General features: G+C 38.5%; 1 protein-coding gene across 31 annotated transcripts in view; it reads right to left on the bottom strand.

Moving 5' to 3' along the window:
• Nucleotides 1-21,012, bottom strand: part of SLC25A21 (solute carrier family 25 member 21) — a 463,129-nt gene that overhangs the window by 108,785 nt on the left and 333,332 nt on the right. For all 31 annotated transcript variants that reach the window (XM_036256725.1, XM_036256732.1, XM_036256740.1 and 28 more), the window contains one exon: nt 19,787-19,870. In XM_036256725.1, the coding sequence (XP_036112618.1) occupies nt 19,787-19,870 (84 nt within the window). The remainder of the gene's footprint in view (nt 1-19,786; nt 19,871-21,012) is intronic.

Here is a 21,012-nt window from a genome sequence, read left to right as displayed (position 1 = left end):
GATTTGCTTTGCTATTAAGTCCTAAGGATCATTTAAAAAGTGGTCAGTTTGGTCAATTTAACTTACAAGTAAGCCAATCCATTGTGATAAACATTTTTTGTGAGTTACATGCTTCCTAGGTCGATTTCAGGAGTCCAGCTCCTTGAGATGAGACTGCAGTATAGCTGGTACCATAAAGCTGTTTGCCTACCAGATTCTATCAAAGGCCTGGCATCGTTCCTTCCTGGGACGAAAGGCAGTCGCCCACTGTTTGCCATACAGAGATTCCTGTCACCAACCAGAGGAGAAACCAGGAACCAGACTCAAGGAATGAATCACAGAACCATGCAGTGGCTTGAGCTGAGTTTAAAACTAACGGGCAGTTCATGGAGACTGGCTTAGAGGCATGGGGAAGAGAGGAAGAACTCAGCACCTGCTCCATGGCATGTACATCACCTCTCGGGACAAGTGGAACTCTGCACCTGTTCCATGGCGTGTACATCACTTCTGGGGACAAGTAGAACTCAGCACCTGCACCACGGTGTGTACATCACCTCTCGGGACAAGGAGAACTCAGCACCTGCTCCACGGCGTGTTCATTACCTCTCAGGACAAGTAGAACCTGATGCCAAGGAGTTGTTCCAGTGCATCAGAGTCACGGGAAATATAACAAAGAACAACAGTGGTGTCTGATCAAGGGAAGAGATGTCTTCCCTCATTTATTATGTATTGCACCACATAAATCGGAAGGGCCCACAAGCCTCTAAGTCAGTTAACTCTCAGAAGACCTAACAAGTTGATGCTCTAGGAACAAAATAAAAATTCCATAAACACCATAATTACTAATTTACGAGAAATCTCTGCACGACAAAACATTATAACACTTTAAAATGAAGGCAATCATCGCCACCATTGACGTGATGCAGAAAGGAATTAAGAATACGTGGAATCTCTTGAATAAATTATGTGTTCACTTAGTAAACAAAAAATAGTGTTTTCCTTAAAAAACACACACACACACAAACAAATATATTTAAACAGAGTTAAAAATTTAAGTATAGTTTAGTTGAGTTCAACAAACAGTTGTTTGATTCCATCTATGATCCAGCATTGTGTCAGGTCTCAGGGACACCAAGATGGGTACAATAGGATTCTGACCCTTGAATAGCTCACTACTGCTTGGTGGTGACATGTTTATCCGTTTTAGGTGCGTGCTTGGTATATGATTCCTCGAAAAAGCTACCTCTCGGCTCCTGCAAGATTCTGACATTCCCATGTCTCTGGTCTGTTCATATCACATGCACGGCATACAGCACCCTTACACAAAACCTACCATATCCATGAGGCCATTTAGTTCCAGCGATAAAATTGAAAACTGAGCTAGTTGAATGCTCATGTATCAGCTTTGTCAGGAGAGATACAGTTTTTTCAAGGGAAAGAGCCAGTGAACTTTATTTAACTGCCTCAGGGCGCTGGACTGAGCTAGTAAACCTGGTTTCCATTTCTGGCTCTGTAGCCACTCCTTAGTGACCTTTAACAAGTTGCTTAATTTTTATTTTTCCTCCCATTTATTTTGCTCAATGCAAAATAGGATCAGGTGTGTGTGTGTGTGTGTGTGTGTGTGTGTGTGTGTGGATAAAGAGAGGAATAGTAATAGCTGACCTCAACATTGCTAGGATGCATTAGATGAGTATAAAATTCTCCTTTATTTTATGGAGGAAAGATATCAGGAAAAGAGTATTAGTGGCAATTTTAATTACTATCAAGTTAAACAAATTAAAGTTAAGCATTGTTAAACTAATAATAGTTTAATGAACTACTTTAATAGATTATTTCCAAATGGGTAATGTTTCCACTTACAGAGAGAAGAGCTTATTTTTTAAACCTTTCAAATGTCGCATTTAAAAGAAAGACAGCACTCTAATTCTGTTGATACTTGGCTAAAGGTGAAACTGAAAACACACAATTCCTTAACAGTTTAAAACCAATTTTAAAACAGTCTAAAGCAGTTTCTGTTCCTCTTCCTCGCCAACAACAACAAAAAATAACAGAAACAAAAAACAAAATAATAAAAATTTAAGAACTCTTACTATATTTAAGTTATAGGAAACGATAGAAAAAGCAGTTTGTATTATGAGCAATGTGGTTTGACTTTTGCTTTACTGTTATCTAGAAGTTTGTGTGGCCATTGTAAATTCTGCAGCGATGAATCTCTGCACGGTAGCATCTTCCTGATCAAGGTTTTCCTTACATCAAAACCCCTGTTGTAAAACATAATTTGGGGTAGTGGAGAGGTGTGGGTAGTGGCACAAATTAAGGGGGGAGCGTTAAAGAAATCAACACAAAAAGTTTTATCGTAGTTGATTCCAAACCTTATTTGAGAAGTCTGAATAAGATGAAAAGGTTTTCTCTATTCAGTAGTTTCACTTAATCCTCAGTCCAAACATTTGCCCCAATAAACATTAGATTATTTTTATGTTAGCTATAAAGCTGTCAGTCCTCAATAAACAGATACACTCCTGGTGGTTTTACCCTTGCTGTCAAAGAATTGTCAATATGCACACTGGCTCTTAAATTAAAACAAACACACAGGAAAAGAAATGTAAAATAGAATCACACAACAGAGTTTAACGGGAGGCTGTTGAAATCCTAAATAAATGATGGTCCAAATAGCTGATGGTGATTAGAAGTTCCATATACTGTGATACAAAGTAGTCAATGTGTTGTTAGCACCTTGCTGTCTCCCTAATGGAATGCTGTAACCTCTCCTATTCAGGTAAGCCAGACCTTTAGTTTAGTGTGTCTCAATTAAATTTTATGTCTGAGGTGTCCATTTGTCGTAGGGAAAGCAACAAGTTCAGCGAAAGGGACACTTTGAAGATTTTTATTGCCTATGGGGACAGTTTACTTCTGTCTGGAAAGTCCCTTCACGGCGTTTGTGGCTCTTTCTCCTCTGATTGAGAAAGGCTATCTAAGAGATGTGAAGAGATATGGAAGTATTGAAAATGCAAATCTATTTTCAGACCGCCATCATTTTTGCAGTTGCCTTCAGCAGTATCTTTGCACACAGTCTAATAGAATCCTGTGACTGAAACAATACGTTTTGCTCATCCAGTCCTTCCTTTGATTTCAGACGTAAGCTTTTAGAAGGTCAACGCTGTGTCTCTTTTACGTATTTTGTGTGCTGCCTAAACAAAGGTCTGTGTACACATGGGCGGCCACTAAGTACTCTTTGCTCGATGAGATGTGTGTTCTTCTGAGACTAGTAAAGACACAGCATAAATATAGAAAGATGTAGATATCTCTTCTCAGATGAATAATGCTGTTGTTTGCCCACCACTTCCTATATCGAAACATTTTGTAAACTTTAGGAAATTGGTTCTCACGCAAGAGAGACATTAGAGAATGTTTAATAATAGGACTGTCCAATATAAGATAGCCTTTTAATTTTGTTTATTTTAATTCTGTCTGAAATGAGTAACTTTTTTTTTTTTTTTTTTTTTTTGAGAGAGAGAGAAGAAGAAAGGAAGAAAAAAAGTTTTTTATATTGGAGGGTCCAAAATAAGAGAATAAAATAGGATGTGGGACACTTAGAAATGTAACCTGGGTGAATAAAGAAAGACTTTGAGGAAGAGAGAGCTGAAGGCAAATATACGAGGAATCTTAAAGTCCTGATGAATACTCCTTTTGTTCTGTGTAATAAACGTATGATCTTCCCTGCCAAGGCCGAAATGGATTTCCCCAAGGAACGTCCCATCACTGGAGAAGAAATTGGTCATCAAAAGCCATCATGCTGAGGAGGTGTAGCAAAAACATTAAACATTCAAGACAGGTGAAGGGGTAGAGGAAGAGGTGGAGACAGCGCCAAGGTAGAAAAGGTAAAATGTCAGCATCCTGAAAATGAGATCCACACACATGAGAGGAGGAAATGAAAGTGTCAACTTTAAACCTCTGGTTTGTATTTTGTGGCCCTGAGCAATTTGGAGTTTAAGGAGAAAGACGGGACATTCTGTTCATCGTGGTAGTGTTACGTGTCAAACGTAAAAGAGTCCATGCCAAAATATATCAAGTAGTGGCCCACTGTCCAGAAGGAACATCTGAAAAAATGAAAAGGTCACATTGCAAGAGACTTCAGTGCCCTTGCAGATGTGACCAAGCAATTTGGTTTCTTAATTTTCCATTTGGACTCTAAAATTTGCAACTAGCCAGTAAGCCAAAGCAGAATAATTTCCTTTTCTTTAATTAAAAAAAATAATAATGTAGAGGTAAATATCTGAAGCCAGATTTCCTGGGTTCAAATTCCTACAAGCTATGAAACATTAGACAAGTTACATAAACTTCTTGGCCTTGGCTGAGGCATTGATAGAACGGGAAGAGTGATGGTTCCTCCTCCACAGGCTGTTGTGAGAACGAACGGAGTTATTGTACGTAAAGCACTTGGTGAATTATTATTTTATTTGCTTAAAATGAGATTTTAAAAATTATGATTTATCTCATCAAAAATATATGTATTATTATTGTTATAATAACAATTATAATATTGAGTACCTACTACTGCACATTAGTGGGATAAAACGTGGTCCCTAATATTTAAGAACTTACAAAGTGATTAACACATTACATACCGACAATATATGTGGGTTGAAAACCCATCTACTGAATTCTTATTTTCTCTTACAGTACTTTTCAAGATTTCCATTTGAGTAATTTTTAAAATAGATTTCATATATGTGGTGAAATTCCCCATGTTTTCTTTTACTTAAACATATTTATTATATCTTTTCAGAGGATTCCCTGTCTGTCAAACATGCCATCATCGTATAATCTAGCAATTCCACTTCTGTGTATACCCAAAATAATTGAAAGCAGGGATTCAAAGAAACTTTTGTATACGTATGTTCATAAGCAGCACTGTTCACAATAGCCAAAAGGTGAAAACCAGCCAAATGACCGTTGACATATAAATGGATAAACAAAATGTGGTATATACACAGAATGGGGTATTAGCCTTAAAAAGGAAGGAAATTCTGACACATGGTGCAACATGAATGAACCTTAAAGAAATTCTACGAAGTGAAATAAGCCAGTCACATAAAAAAACAAATACTGTATGATTCCCCTTATATGAGGTACCTGGAGTAGTCAAATGCATAGACACAGAAAGTAGAATGGTGGTTGCCAGGGGCTGGGGGGAGGGAGAAACGGACAGTTATTGTTTGGTAAGATGAAAAATTCTGGAGATGGTTTCACAACAAAGTGAATGTACTTAATGCCACTGAACTGTACAGTTAAATGTGGCTAAAATGGTAAATTTTATGTTATGTTTATTTTACCATAAAATTGAATTAAAAAGTTCCTATCTAATAATTCAAAAATTTGAATCACTCATTGTTTCTGTTTCTCTTGATATTTGGTTATTTGGTCTTTTTTCTCCCTAAAGCCCTGTCATTTTTTTTTTTTTTTTTTACTGAATGAGGTTATTGTGCATAAAAAAAAGAAATCAAAGAGCCTCTACATGGTGGTATCCTCCTTCAAAGAAGAATATACTTTCTCCCAGCAAACAGATGGAATATGGCAGGCCACCTTCATCTTGTTGAGGGTTGGATTTAGGCTTTGTTAGGCCTAAATAACGTGTTTATGTTTTTTTCCTCTGATTTTTAGAGTAATCCCTTACTCTTGGGAGTGAACATCCAGGGTCTTGACTGGAAACCTGGGGTGTTTACCAGAATTCTTCTGTCTGGCTGGGCTTGAACTCCAGCCTTTGTCTCCTTGGCATGATGGGTCTGCTGAATTTCTGCTCATTTCTGTAGCTCCACAACTTCTCTTTTTGTTCTTGTTTTGCTGCTGTCGTGCAGCTCAGGAGTTGGCAAATGCTTCAAGGGGAAATCACACATGGATCTTTGGGTTCACTTCTCTGCATTTTCCCTCTTCTCTGGGATTGTTGATGTTCGGGTTCCCGCCATTTTGCAAGCAGGAATGTTAACTCTAACTCCTCTCCTCAACCAGGACTTGGTCTTAACTCCCTCCCCAACCTTTCTCACAAGACTTACCAGAGCCTTTAAAAATAACATCTGGGCAAGCTCACTGAGGAGGGCTTCCTGCCCTCAGCTTTTGTAGGTCCTCGTGAGTTCTGTCTGCTTTGCTGGCTCTCTAATGTCTTCAAAAAGTAGTTCTGTGTCGTTTTTACAATATTTACAGTTGCTTTCAGCAGGATGGTTGTTCTGATACAGGTTACTCTGTGGTTTCTAGGACCACAGGTGTGTTAATCATGGCTTTTAAAACCCTAACTCTTGATTTGTCTCTGATTCTCTTTTAAAGATACATTTGTTTTTACTCTATTTCTTTTTTTTATTGAGAAGAATATTGTTTTTTATTTATACTGTTTTGGGTCCTGTGCTTATTAAACTCTAGGTAGGCAATGTCTTCAGTACAGTAGTAAAGACAGAACACATTCTAAGCAATGAGGGCAGATTGTTTGCCTTTCCCTTGGGTCTTCATCACCCTGTCCAGCTTCCCCAACTAAAGCCCCTAAAATCCATCCAGCAACACTTTTCAATGGTGAGTCTTCTCAAACTGAAAACTATACACCAAAGTCCAATCCTCTACCTTTAGACACCTAAAATGGTCATTAACAATATTCTACTAGCTTCCTGAAGCTGTCACAAAACATGCTATTTTTTGGTGATAGAAACAAATTATTATCTTTAGAATCTTGGTCTTAAAGATACCATGGAGGTAATACATTTTTCTTCATATTAATTTTGCTTTTATTATATTTATTTTTTTTAAAAAAATATTTTAATTGTTTTAGAGAGAGAGAAGGGCGAAGGAGAAAAAGAGAAACATTAATGTGAGAGAGAAATATCCATCAGCTGCCTCCTGCACACCCACCACTGGGGACTGAGCCTGCAACCTGGGCATGTGCTCTGAACAGGAATCGAACCAGGACCTCTCAGGCCATGGTGTGATGCTCAATACACTGAGCCACACCGGCCGGGCTATTTTCTGTCTTAATGTGGCTAGAACAACTGAGTATATGAAACCACCAATAATTCAATTAAATTCAGCAAACCTAAATCGGGTAATAATTATATACAAAGAATTGTGTGATACACTTTAGAATCCTTAAAGATGATTTCATCAGAGTTCCACTTGTAGTTACAAATAATTAACTACAATATTTATGTACTAATTTACATACCAGGTATTATAATGAGTGTTAGCAACACAGTCAAGTAGGTATTCTCTCCATATTACAAATGAAGAAATTAAAGTATAATGAGATTAAATAATTTGCCCAAGTTTCCAAAACTTATATGAGGGATTCTAATTCAGGTACACCTGACTTCAAAAAGAAATGCTGTCATAGAGAATCAAAGAGCCATAAGAGAAAATCATTCCATTTTGGATAATGAGAGAAGGCATCAAAGAAAAGATAGCATACTAGCTGGGCATTTGTGAATGACTAGAATTTCCATAGCTGAACAAAAGGGGAAATGCCAATCTTGGCTGATGAACATGCACAGAAAAATTATTTAATTAGTTATAATTGGTCCAGAAGGGCTTGAAAATAAGATGCCTTGGATGACTTTAATTAAGATAAAGCTTGAAAAATTCAAATCAGATATGGTTGGTCCCAAATAGATATGTCAAGGATTTTAAATTTGCTCTTGTGTATTGTATGATCTAACTACTCCTGCTAACAAATTTCCTCAATACTTAGTGGCAAAATTTTATTAGCACACAATTTCTGTGGGTCAGGAAACTAGGCATAGTTTAGCATATGCCCTTGACTCAAGGTCTCCTATGAGATTGCAGTCAACTGTAAACTGGACCTGAGGTCTCATCTGAAGGCTTGACTGTTGGAGGATTCACTTCCAAGTTCACTCATGCAGTTGGCAGGGTTCATTTCCTTCCAGGTTATTGTTGGACTGAGGCCTTCAGTCCTCATTGCCTATTGGTCAGTTCCTTGCCACATGGGTTTCTCCCTAGAGAAGCTTACCTCAAAGAAATGGAAATGCCAGAAACCAAAAGAGCAAGATGAGTAAGACAGAGCCACAAAGATGAAAGCCAGTCTTTGATATAGTGATCTGAAAAGTGACATCTCATCACTTCTGCCATATTCTCTTCATTGGACGATAGTCAATAAACCATGCTCAAAAGTAGAGGATTATACAAGAGTATGAACACAGAAAGGTGGGGATCACTGGGGCAATCATGGCAGCCTAGCATATGGATACATGGGAAAGCATCAAAGATCTCTGAATGTGCAAGTGGAATCATTTGTCCATCATCAGACACGCATGCCAAAACTAGAAAGTCTCACGCAAACCCACATTCTTTGTTAAATCATTCCAAGGAGAACTGTCATCATTTTCTTTCTAATGGTACATAAAATAATAGCACATCTTACAGTCTTCAGTGTCTCGGATTCTCTGCAAAAGGATAGGAGGCCAGTGGTGCCTTCTGAGAGAAGGCACCTATGGGTACACACAAAAGCCAGATCATGGGGATTAAAGAGTGAACAAGTGGTTCAGAAATATTTTTGTAGTCTAACACATATGATTTTACACATGAAGTCAGATCTCTAATTATTGATACAGTAATGTCTTCCATGCCCCCAGCAACCCATGGTTGACTGTGGTCTGAAATATTAAATGGAAAATTCCAGAAAATTTTTTTATAAGTTTTAAATTGTGCACTATTCTGCCTGGCTGGTGTGGCTCAGTGGTTGAGCATTGACCCATGCACCAAGAGGTTGCTGGTTCAATTCCTGGTCAGGGTACATGCCCTGGCTGTGGGCCAAATACCCAGTGGGGGGCATGCAGAAGGTAGCCAATCAATGTTTTTTCTCATCGATGTTTCTATTTGGCCCTCTCCCTTCCTCTCTCTCTAAAATCAATAAAGAAAAAAATGGTATTATTTAAAAAATAAATAAATTGTGCACTATTCTGAGTAGTATAGTGAAATCTTGAAACACCCCTTTCCATCCCACCTGGGACATGAATATCCCTTTGTCTAGTGTACCCGGGCTGCATATGCTACCTGCCCCTTATTCACTTAGTTATCAGATCAACTGTCGTGGTATGGCAGTGCCTGTGTTCAAATAACCCTTATTTTATTTAATAATAGCCCCAAAGCACAAGAATAGTGATGCTGGCAATTCAGATATACCAAAGAGAAGCTGTCAAGTGCTTTCTTTAAATGAAAAAGTGAAAGTCCTTGACTTAATAAAGAAAGAAAAATTCATATGCTGAGGTTGCTAAGATCTATGGTAAGAACAAGTTTTTCATCTGTGAAACCGGCTAATTTATAAATTAAACTTTATCATAGTTATGTATGCATAGGAGAAGACAAGAACTCAAAGGGCTTAGTACTATCCATAGTCTCAGGCATACACTGTTACTGTATGTCCTATCCCTTAATGGATTACATAGCAATATTCTTTTAATTTTGATTCCTTTATAAACAGTGCCAACTTCTGGGAATTTTGTTATTGGCATTATAAAATGTACATTGACCTGTTCACTGAAAATTTAAAAGATGTAAAATGATAATGACACCAGAGCACTTTTAAAAAATATGCTGTTATTGATTTGAGAGAGAAAAGAAGGGAGGGGGAGAAAGAGGGAGAGAAACATCAATGTGAGAGAGAAACATCAATCTGCTGCCTCCCGTACAGACCCTAATCAGTGATTGAACCCACAGCTTGAGGATGTGCCCTGACCAGAAATGGAACCAGTGACCTTCCGCACATGGGGCAATGCTCAACCAACTGAGCACACTGGCCAGGGCCAGAGCATGTTCTTTTCTTTCATTTTGGTTCTTGATTCTTCTTATTTAAGAAAGGCTGTTTGTAAAGAAATCAAATAACTCATTCATCTAACACAAACTTTCAGTCTCTTTAAGAGTTTCCAAAGCTCATCTCACACTTTATCTCATTTTTTGTTACCATGAGATTGTATCTACATTAGAATTTCTTGTAATAGACATTGTTTTCCTGAGTTCTCTATAGCCAGGCAGGAGAATTATGAACATAGTGTTTATTAGCAGGAGAACAAGGCCACTGTATATGGAAGGCATCTGCTCTAGGTTTAGTGATCCCGTATTCCAACATATATTGCAATTAAAAGATAGTTTGAACCCCTTCTGACAATCCAAGGAATTTTGGTTAAATGCCTTATCTTGTATTTGACAAGGTTTTTCTGCTTATTATCCAATACTCAAGTTAAGCCTTAACCTTCAACTGAATTCTGTAACTTCCTTTTAGAATCAGCTCTATCCTAAAAGGCTTCTATCTTGGTCTCATGGGATGATGGTGCCACACTTCAAAACACATTTTAATCCAAGTCCATTTGCCCAAGATACCATTAAAAATTATACCTTTGGCCCAGCCAGTGTGGCTCAGTGGTTGAGCATCAACCCATGCACCAAGAGGTCACCGGTTGGATTCCTGGTCAGGGCACATGCCCAGGTTGTGGGCCAAATCCCCATTGGGAGGCACGCAGGAGGCAGCCAGTTGATGTTCTCTCTCATCGATATTTCTCTCCCCCCCCCCCTTTTCCTCTCTCTCTAAAACAAAGAAGAAAAATTTTTTTAAAAAAATTATACCTTTGTATTCTGTGAGTGCTGATCTTAGGATCCCATCTATTATTCTGGGACTCTCACTAAATTCCTTTCTGCTGAAGTTTTCTGGTTTGTAGAATGTAACCAACCAGACTGGACACCTCTTCCTTACCTCGCCCAAATGCTATTCAGCCAAGTGAGATATGTGCCTGCCTTGAATTCCATAATCATGGAAACAGTGTACATCTCAGGTGTTGCTTCTATTGTTGCTAATATTACTGTTAAGTCATTGATAGAGTAGGAAGCATGGTAGAGGAGGCAGAAGACTTTGGATAAGTTCCGACTCTGACAAATACCAGCTGTGAGATCTGGGCAAGTCCCTTAACATTTTATCAATTTCTTGACTATAGAACTAGAGTTCATACTCCCTACCTTCCTACTTGCCAGTGTTCTTGTAAGTATCAAGTGAGGTAACACAAGTGGGCACATTCCATATAAACAGTAAAGGGCTAAAATAGTAACCATGGTTCTGAATATAATCACTATTATAACAAAAATGTGTGAATTTTCTCCTTTCCTCTAATTTCAAACCACCTAAAAGACCTGGAAGAAAGGTAGAGCTAAAGTCATGAGACTAAACTAAAAATTTCATGGACTAGTGATGAGAACTAGTGCAATTGGATGATTAAACAGATTCCTAAGCAGGAACTGAATAAAAACATCATAATTAATACTCATGGATTCTACAATGGCATCTGACATGTGCAATTAACGGAGAAAATGTAGCCATCCAATCTATAAGCAATTCAATTAGAATTTAAATACACTTATGTGTGTATGTGTGTACTTAGCTTCTTATGTGACCTTTGTTCCTGAGGAAAAGAAAATGAGATCAAATTTGCATATGGCCAGGATTAGAAGATCCTACCAAAAAGATAATATAATGAATGATGTAATTTTACAAAATCAGAGACACTAATGAAATCAATGACGAAGATAAAATATCTACTCCTTTAACTTTGTCTATTTCAAATCATGCCTAAATTACTTTCCACAAAAAGAGAATTAGAAAAAAGGTAGAAGAATTTTGGGAGGATTTTTGTTCTCATTCTAGTCTGGAAATGTTCAGTTTAACTACCTTCAGAAAAAAGGATTTTGTTTTTGGTAAAGACATATTCTTTTTTTCCCAAGGTGACAATGATTCTAGCCCATCAGAAATCCAGAATAACGAAAAATAAAGGCCTAAAAATATTTCCAGTGGGACCTCTCCCATTGACTACGGAATCTCCTCACCTCCCATTAACACTCTATAAAACATGGGGAATATCTGTCCAGGCTCTGAACTGAGACACAAACCTTCCCTAAAGACAACTGCTTCCACCCAAACAACGGGTCCTCCTTCCCTCCTTGTCAGCACTGAAAGCTGAGAGAGGCTGTGTTTGGTCTCTTAATCAGGCCTTGCTGACGGGCTGACATCCCTGCAAACGTTTTCACTTACACTTTGGCAACAGTTAAATCCTTGCCAAAGGCCAGTCAGTAATTCAGAAAGCATTGTTAGTGAGAGGCCCGGGGAGTCGGAGTGTGACTGTCAGCTAGCAATCTGTGGTGATGACAGAAGGGAAATCTAGGAGCTGAAACCATTTTAAAGGTCAGTCTGTGGGCAGAACCAAAGACCTCTGATCTAGAAAAGGAAACAGAACTCTGGGACATCGAGGCCCTGAGGATGCTGTTTTCTGAGCACTCTGAAAATTATTATCCGCTCCCTGGTTGTAAAAACGACTTTACAAAGAGCTATTTGCCTTAGCAGTGGTGTAAAATAATCTGGTAGAATAGAAATAACAAATAATGTACCCATAGCCCAACTACTTGACTTTAAAAAAATATTGAAATAAAATGCTGTCTATGCCTATTCAATGTTCTTCTTCCTCACCCTTCATCCATCTATTTTCAGCCTTGAATTGCTAAATAATCAGAGTTTAAAGTTCTTAGCAACATAGCATAAGCGTTCTGTGAAAAGCAATTATATATATTTTATGACTGAAAAGTATGAGGATAATCTACTAAAGCATTGATAAACCATTTTTAAAAGAAACACAGATTACTCAAGAAAAATCATAGCAGGCCCATGCCTGAATTACGATCACCTATTTTTTTCTTTCCAAAACAGGAGAAGACTTGGAAAAAGAAACAGTTTCAGTCTACTGGATGCTGTGCATATTCTGAACCTGGACCCATCACTTATAAGACCTGCCAGAAAGATTTGTGATGGTTTGTTCTCCAAACTGTCACATACTCTGTTATTTTTTCCTGGTGTCCTCCACCCCCACCCCCCACCCCTGCTCCAGGACACTTGTGCCATCATTCAGAAGCCCAGGTAGGCCAGGGTGGAAGCCTGTGGTGTGGGAGCAAGAGCAGCTGGACTTCCTGCTTTCTCCTCCTCCTCACACAACAACAAAGGAGCAGGGATGTAATGCACAGCATGGTGACTATAGTTACCAGTACTTTATTGTATACTTGAAAGTTGCTAAGACAGTAGATCTCACTGCACACAAAAATATGGTAATTATGTGAGGTGAAGGAGGTGCTAACTAACCTATTGTGGAAATCATTTCTCAATATATGTGTGTATCAAATTGTCACATTGTATACCTTAAACTTACACAAGGTCATATGTCCATATCGCAATAAAGCTGGAAAGAAGCAAAGAAAGGGAGCACTCAAGGGAGGTCCAGTGGGTCCCAGGAAGGGCCTCTTTGGTAAAACAAAGAGGAGATAAGGTATTCAAAGCCCTGGGAAACTCATCACAGAAGGCATAGTGTACACTTGGCACCCATCAAGGAATGAATTCAGTTGGGCAAACCCTGTCAACACCCAATGATCTACCCATACTTGATCTGCACTGCAGATGATCTGTTTAGGGGGCTGGGGCACATTCTGTAGTTATTCATCAGAATGAAAACTGCATTGGTTATGGGGCAGTGAGTCCACAGCGACCCATGACTCAGCTGTATGTGAACTCCACTGGATCTATAGGCAGATAAGAGGGACCAGCCCCAGGATCCAAGGAACAGTAGTGCCAGCAATGCTGGGTAGATGAGCTGATTTCGTTGGATGACAAAGATGGTAGAAAGAAGAAAGTTAAAGCAGCAGCAACTACTGGGCCTTGTGGAGTTGCAACTTGGTTTAGATGGTCAAGCTGCTGATTGCTCAAATAACCAACATTCCTGGCTGTGGGTTAGGGTTAGCTCCTCCATTGTCTCTTCAAACCCATGCTTCTCCTCACTTCCATGGGAGAGGGAGGGACAGTTTCCAGAGACTACTTTACTCAGGGGAATTTCTATAGGGGTAGGCCTTTCTATTTTCAGAGGTCTTTTCTATTTTCAGGGTGGTTTTCAAAATCACCCAGCCACTTTTTAAAAAGTAGACCCACTAACACACCAAATTAAGCCAAAGCTATTGGAGTGATTTCACCTGTAAAAAGAAAATGCCCAAATCTTACCAGGTTGTTGTTGATTTTGAGTTGTAGACGCCCCACTTCCTTTGTCTGTGTCAAAAGCCGCTCATTCCCCTTCTTAATGAAAACAAGAGGGAGTGATTATACCTCCTGGGGCCCTGCCATTTATGCTGTCTGAAAGGTACTTGAACGAGTGGCACATTATCTCACACATCTGGAGTTTACCAAATTAGCCAATTATGCTGGAGCTCATAAAACAAGGCCTTAAATGTCATTTAACTAGAAAATATTATAATCACCAAGTGGTCTGATTGTAAGATGATACTTGGGGCAGCATCAGTGGTTACAGAAAACAAATCGTGAAACAAAACACAGTTCAAATGCCCCCCGAAAGCAACCACATATTTTCTACTTTCTGAAGAATACCGTATTTCTGAAGGCACCAGCAATCAACATGTTTCTCATTTGAAATGAAGTTTAATCCGACCTAGTTGTTTCCTAGTTATTTGCCTTGGGCAAACCAATGCCCAAGTATTTTTCTCAGAACAAAACTACGGCGCATGCAGGATGGGAGTAGACCCATGGAAAACCATGAACTTTCCAGAGATACTGAGCTATCTGCAAGGGACTGGGCAACGATCGGATTAAGTCTTGAGCTGTTAGAGGTTTGTGGTGCTGCCTCAGAATCAACAAGATTTGGTTGACTGAACATATACCAGTCTCAGAGCTTTCAGACTTCACTCGGAGAAGATAAAAGCTACTCTAAATTGCTATGTGATTTGAGGGAAGGTATACACCAAAGGTATTCCAAAATTGGGAGTTAATAGCCACTACTTCCACAGTCTTCTTTACATTCAATAAATAACAGCGACATTTGGTGTGTAGTGAAAGGTGATATAGTGTAATGGAAAACCCGTGGTGTGCCACTAATACCTGTGACTTTGGCAAGTTATTTAATTTCTCAGGTCTTCAGTTGCCTTATACAAAAGACAGACATAATGATGCTCCATTGGGTTGAGAACAGTGCTGTGTTGAGGATACCGAATAAAGAAGTCCTTAGCACAGTGCCTGTATACTGAAGAACAGAAATACTAGTTTCTTGTCTTTACTTTTGTCATCAGAATATCTTAAGTTCTGTTTAATATATTTTTTTCTCTTTATTTCAGGAAGAATGTCCAGTAGGCACTTTCTGGGGAGGAAGAGTAAGGAGGTGGGCAGTCCTGGTTTTTGTTAGCATATTCATAATCCCCACACCCATCTGTGAGCATCTCAATCACCAGCTTTAAGGGAAGGACACGTATGAAAAAGGCTAGAAAAATATCCATGAGATACTCTGAGGCATGATGCATGAACACATGGTAAACAGAAATACCAGCCACTTGTGGTTGGGTGAGTACAAAACGAACCTTCTTGGTTTTAAAGACCCCTAATCAACTAGGCTAAATCTTTGTGTCTTTCTGGGTTCACAGTTACAGTAGATGGAGCTGCTAGTTTATTTCCGTCAAACCAGAGAAAGGTGAAGAATCACCATGACGATGGAGGTATTCTCAACAGTGACACATTTCTTTCCTCTGAGTTCTCTCTTCTTTTTCAAAATAAACAGTGCTGGCCTTTTTGGTAAAAGCTAACTAAATATGATGATTTCATATTATAGCAATCCTTACTCAGGATTTGGAAGGGATTTGTTTTTTACTCAAATTGATTTCACCTCTGTAAAGATGGTGGAAAAATGATGTCTTTAATGAAAGTTCGATGGATGTGCTTTTACGAAGAATCAGAATCTTAGACACAGTAAAGGGTTTTGGACCCTGGGGACGGAGCTATTGGTTGTGTCTTGGAAACATGTAAGCGCTGGGCAGGGAGGTGAGGAACTACATCCCTGAGAACAACCATTCCACTTTCTCATAGAAGAGACGTGGGCATCTGTGCCGATTATACGTGTCTTAACAAAGTTTAATGTTTTCACCAAACAGAAAAGGACTAGTTTTCAAAACCTTTAACTTGGGGGAGATAGAGAAAACAGGAGATAGGAATTCTCCTAAATATTCTAACGGTCAAATGGACTAACTCTGACGTCCTTGCAGACCACAGATTAAACTGGCCTCTGTGTACCTGAGAAGAACATTTTTGAAAGCAGAGTGCACTCTAAAAGCTAAATAAGAAAATCAAAAGGAACTGCTTTTGCTAGGGGGAAAAATATTCAACACAGTATGTGCTTAAAGGTTTGTTTTTTTTTTAACCTAAGGCAATGAAATGCTCTTTCTCTGTATCAAAAATAACAAGCAGTTTTTTCTCTTACAAATATTTCCACCTCTCAGGGTGGAGCACTCTGGCTTTTGGCTAACAACATGGCCAGATCTAACGGCAGTGCAGAGAGAATGTCAATTTGCTCTAGAAGCGATTATACGTACAATCTAGGAAAAAGCCAATTTTCCTATGCAAGGACCACACATACTGTATGTTTGTTATATTACTTGATACCAAAGCAGAAACACCAAATTCTTCCTAAAACACATATGAAATGAAGAGCCTGGCTATGGAACTCCCACATCCTATTCAGAGATATCTGTTACCGCTTACAGAACTTGGCTTGGCTGACACTACTGTTTCACTGGAAGGGGACACGTTTCCCGGCTACATAATACGCTGTGACCTCTTTATATATATTTTGGGTAAAATGAACATAATTTTGATCCAGTTGTTATAAAACAGGAACACTATCCATGTATGGCAGTTAGGCATCACACAGCTCACTAGTGTAACAGCAAGAACTTGCTGATCCTAGGTTACCCCAAAATAGTTACTAGGTCACCCCCAAATAGTTAATCAGGCATCAAGATCATTATCATAATTCAGAGGGGGTGGTCTATAGCAAGAATTATCATTTCCATTTCACTCTGCATCATGATGGTGTTGGTGTGATGACATTCCTTCATTTGTTTGTTGCACACTTTCTATCTCTACTCAGGGCCAAGCACAGGCATCAGGAATACAGAGCTAAACGAGACACAGCCCTTAGGGAAATACATTCTTGAGGTGGGAGAGGGGAGACAGAGAATGAACACAATAAATCAGGGTGATGCATATGTAAAGAAAGAAAGAAAGACTCACAGAGAAAGCATGTGGTAGAGAAAAGACGGTCAGAGAGGGTGAAACTTGAGGACACCCAGGAATGAAGAGTGTGTGGCGTAGGGGTTGGCCCTCCAGGAATAGGGAAGAGCATGCAAAGCCACGAGAGTGTGAGAGACCAGGGGGCTGAAACAGCAGCGATTCCTACAGCAGGTCTGTGTGTGAGAGAGGAGCCTGAGAGGAAGGGACGGTCATATCAGGAGGGCTCTGCCCACCATGATAAAGAGTTTACGCTTTATAATGCAAGGCTTTTTACATATTCCCCAGATACGCTAAAGATACAATAACGAAAACAGTGTGATACTGGCATAGAGAGAGATAAAGTAATGAGACAGAACAGGAAATGGAGAAACAGAATTAAAAAATTAGATGACATGTTTAATATGTGAAAATACTTGCATTCCCAGTTAGTGAGTACAGGATGGATTTTTCAACAAGTGGTGTTTGGACAATTGACATACCATTTGAAAATAAAATTCAATTCCTATCTACCACACCGCACACAAAAATATTTCTTACACGGATTAAAGATTCAAATGTAAAAAGCACCAAAAGAAAGTGTTTATAATCTTGGGATTAGGAGATGCCTTTCTTTTTAAATTTGACATCAAGATCAGATATCACAAAGCAAAACAAACAGATATAATCACAAAATCACAATCCTTAAAAACTACAAATATCTGAAAGGTGTAAGGCACTACAGTTGTAAGACAATAAGTTAGAAAAAATATTGGTATTCTATGTAATAGAAGAGTAGTGCCTATGATAATATACTGAGCTCTTACAAATCAATAAAAAAAAATCTAACCTAAGAGAAATGGGCAAAGGACATAATAAGTAACTCATAAAAGAAATGCTACTCCATCAAAGGAATACCATTAAGATAGTTTTATTTTTCACCTATTAGATGATAAACAAGAGAAGCATGTGGGTGACTTGAGTGACACATATACTAAACAATGGTAGATAATGCCCAGTGTTTCAGAGGGTAAGAAAAAATAAGACCTCTTAAAAACTAAAGGTATAAAATCGTTATGTCCTTTTTGGAAGATAATTTGGTCACATCTGATCCTGTAAACCCATAATTTCATTTCATAGAAATATATACATATGTACATAAATACGCAAAAGTAGTGTAAGAATATTTATTGCACTGTTGTTTATAACAGCAAAAATATGAAAACCTAAAGGTGCACAAAAAAATTATTAATTTAATAAATTGCAGCAGGTAGATGAATAAATTACTATGTTGTTGTTAAAAAGTATATGCTAGCGTGGAAGGACATCCATGATATGTATTTAATTGAAGTAGACAATTAGCAGAACAGTATCCACAGCACAATCTGCCACGAGAGGTAGTGAACTACAGCAGTTAGGAGCATGGGCTTGGGGGTCCAGCAGACCTAGATTTGAGTCCCAGCTCCGCTACTTAACAGTTATGTGACGATTACTAACTTCTCTGAGTCTTGGTTTCTTCATCTATCCATCTGGAATGATGCTAATAGAACTTACCTCACAGAGTTATAAGGAGATTTCCTAGTACATGGTGGGGCTGAATATACCAGCTATCTTTATTATTACTGTTATCATTTAAACATTTTTTTATTTCTTTATTGATTTTAGAGAGAGAGGAAGGGAGAGGGAGAGAGAGATAGAAAGATCGATAAGAGAGAACATTGATTGGCTGCCTCCTGCATGCCCCCCACTGGGGATAGGGCCCACAACATGGGCATGTGCCCTGATCAGGAATCAAAGTGATGACCTCTTGGTTCATGGGTCAATGCTCAACCACTGAGTTACACTGGCTGGGCCTGTTATCATTTTTATATAATTATTTTCAACCAAGTCTCTTATGAAAACAACTTCAAAAAGCAAATAAAATATCCTTTGGACAGTTATGCTGGATAATGTCACCCGAGGACATTTTTTTATTTTTTGCTCAAGTAGAGTGAGAGGGAGAGAGAGAAATAGAGAAAGAGAGAGAGAAACATCGACGTGAAAGGGACACATCGAGTGGCTGCCACCCACACGACCAACCAGGGCCGGGGACAAATTGCAACCTAGGTACATGCCCTTAGTGGGAACCGAACCCGGGCCTCTCGGGACCACAGGCCGATGCTCTAACCACTGAGCAAAACTGGCCAGGGCTGGATAAGTCTTTAACTGAATCTACACATCAATATAATTTTAGATTTTATAACAAAAATATTATATTTATTTATTCATCTAATAGAATAATGAAGTTGACACATCAACTTTTGACATAGATCAATTTTGATTGAATATTCACAAACCACAATGCAAACAAGGACCACATTTGGGCAATATAGTTAAGAATCAAAATAAGGAACTGTTACATTTACATAGTTTCAGTTATTGAGAGCCCTAAAAAACCTTCATGACACAAATTAAAAATTGTCCTCTAGTCATCAAACTGATTATTAATACCCTTTTAATGGTAGTTTCTATTGTAAACATATTTAATTTTCAATCATATTATCAAGAACAAGGTAAAAAAGTAGGAAAGCACTCCTTTAACATTTTTTTCCTAATAAGACTAGGAAAATATCCCCTTCCGAATGAGAAAAATGTGTTATGTAGTAACATATTTAAATGCCTATATCAACATTGAGTCTATATCTGAAGAACCATACATACCCTTCCGTTCGGAAAATTGTCCGAAAGCTGTCTCCTAAGCTTTTGTAACTGTTTGGATCAGTTGAACATTTCTGAATCTGGAACCTAAAAACAAAAACAAACAAACAAATAAACACAAAAATCCAAGTTAAGGATTTTGCCAAATGGTTTTACTCATTTTTCAAAGTCTTAGGAAACTCAGCTTTTTCAGATTAATTCAAAATATTCTTTTTCGCTATAGATTTTATTGCTTTATTTTTATATAGCCTTTACCTTATTTTTGTAACCTTTAAAATTATATTTCTCTGTACTTCAACAGAACTGTAGAAAGAGATTTTTTCCCCCATCTGTTGCTCAGCCAGACAGATGCACCCTGAGGCCTTTATGCCTTTTTCTTCTGTGAAAAGCATGCACAGATGTCAACGATTGTTTTAATGCATAATTCAGAAATCTGAAGATGCAAATGCAATGAAGAAGTAGCTCTATTTCTTATCTCAATTAGTGCTCCTTGATGGTAATTTAATACAAAGGTTAAAAACACAGAGCCGCTAATATGGCCTAACTTTGATCCTGACTGTGAATTTGGAATTCATGCTGGCGGACAGGAGCCTGTGGTAGACGGAGAGTTGGCTGTTTGCGGTACAGTCTACTCACCACCTCATCATGGGGCAGCTGGTCACCGTGGGGAGCTACCTGGACCTTCACAGAAGTACAACACCCTGCATACAGTTGGTGCTCAATAAAAGTGTCCCATTTTAAAATGCTAAATTCATTCTTCTTCTTTTTGGGTATGATCACGCACCTCAGAACTTAACCTTCAAAATATGGAAGTTTTCAGTATGTGGGTCGTAACTTCTTCATTTTGTATTTTACCCTGGGGTTTGTTTCTAAGGATATTTATGGTAAGTGCTCTCATCTCCCGACACCCCGGCTGCTCTGTTTTGGGGTTTCTTTAGTCTGCCTACTCCTTGTGTTTAACTTCCTTGTCCCCATCCTGAATTAAGGCTCTTCTCCCTTCTGGACTTCCCCCCACAATTTCACCAAGCATTTTTAGAAAGAATTTCCAAAAGCACCTCTAATATTGTCTACTTTGAGATGTTTTTCTCAGATTGTTGGATTTATGATAGGAACACAACTTCTACCACTAAGAGTGATTGATTTTGTAGTGCTAGACCCCAGGGAATTATGCTGAAAACTGACAAATATATCACAGAAAAGCGTGAGTAATTTACTTTGATTGAAGCAGT

Source organism: Molossus molossus, unplaced genomic scaffold, assembly GCF_014108415.1.
Source record: "Molossus molossus isolate mMolMol1 unplaced genomic scaffold, mMolMol1.p scaffold_m16_p_1, whole genome shotgun sequence".
Taxonomy (NCBI): Eukaryota; Metazoa; Chordata; class Mammalia; order Chiroptera; family Molossidae; genus Molossus; species Molossus molossus.
Note: the sequence above shows the minus strand (reverse complement) of the source record. Positions and strands in the feature narration are given on the sequence as shown.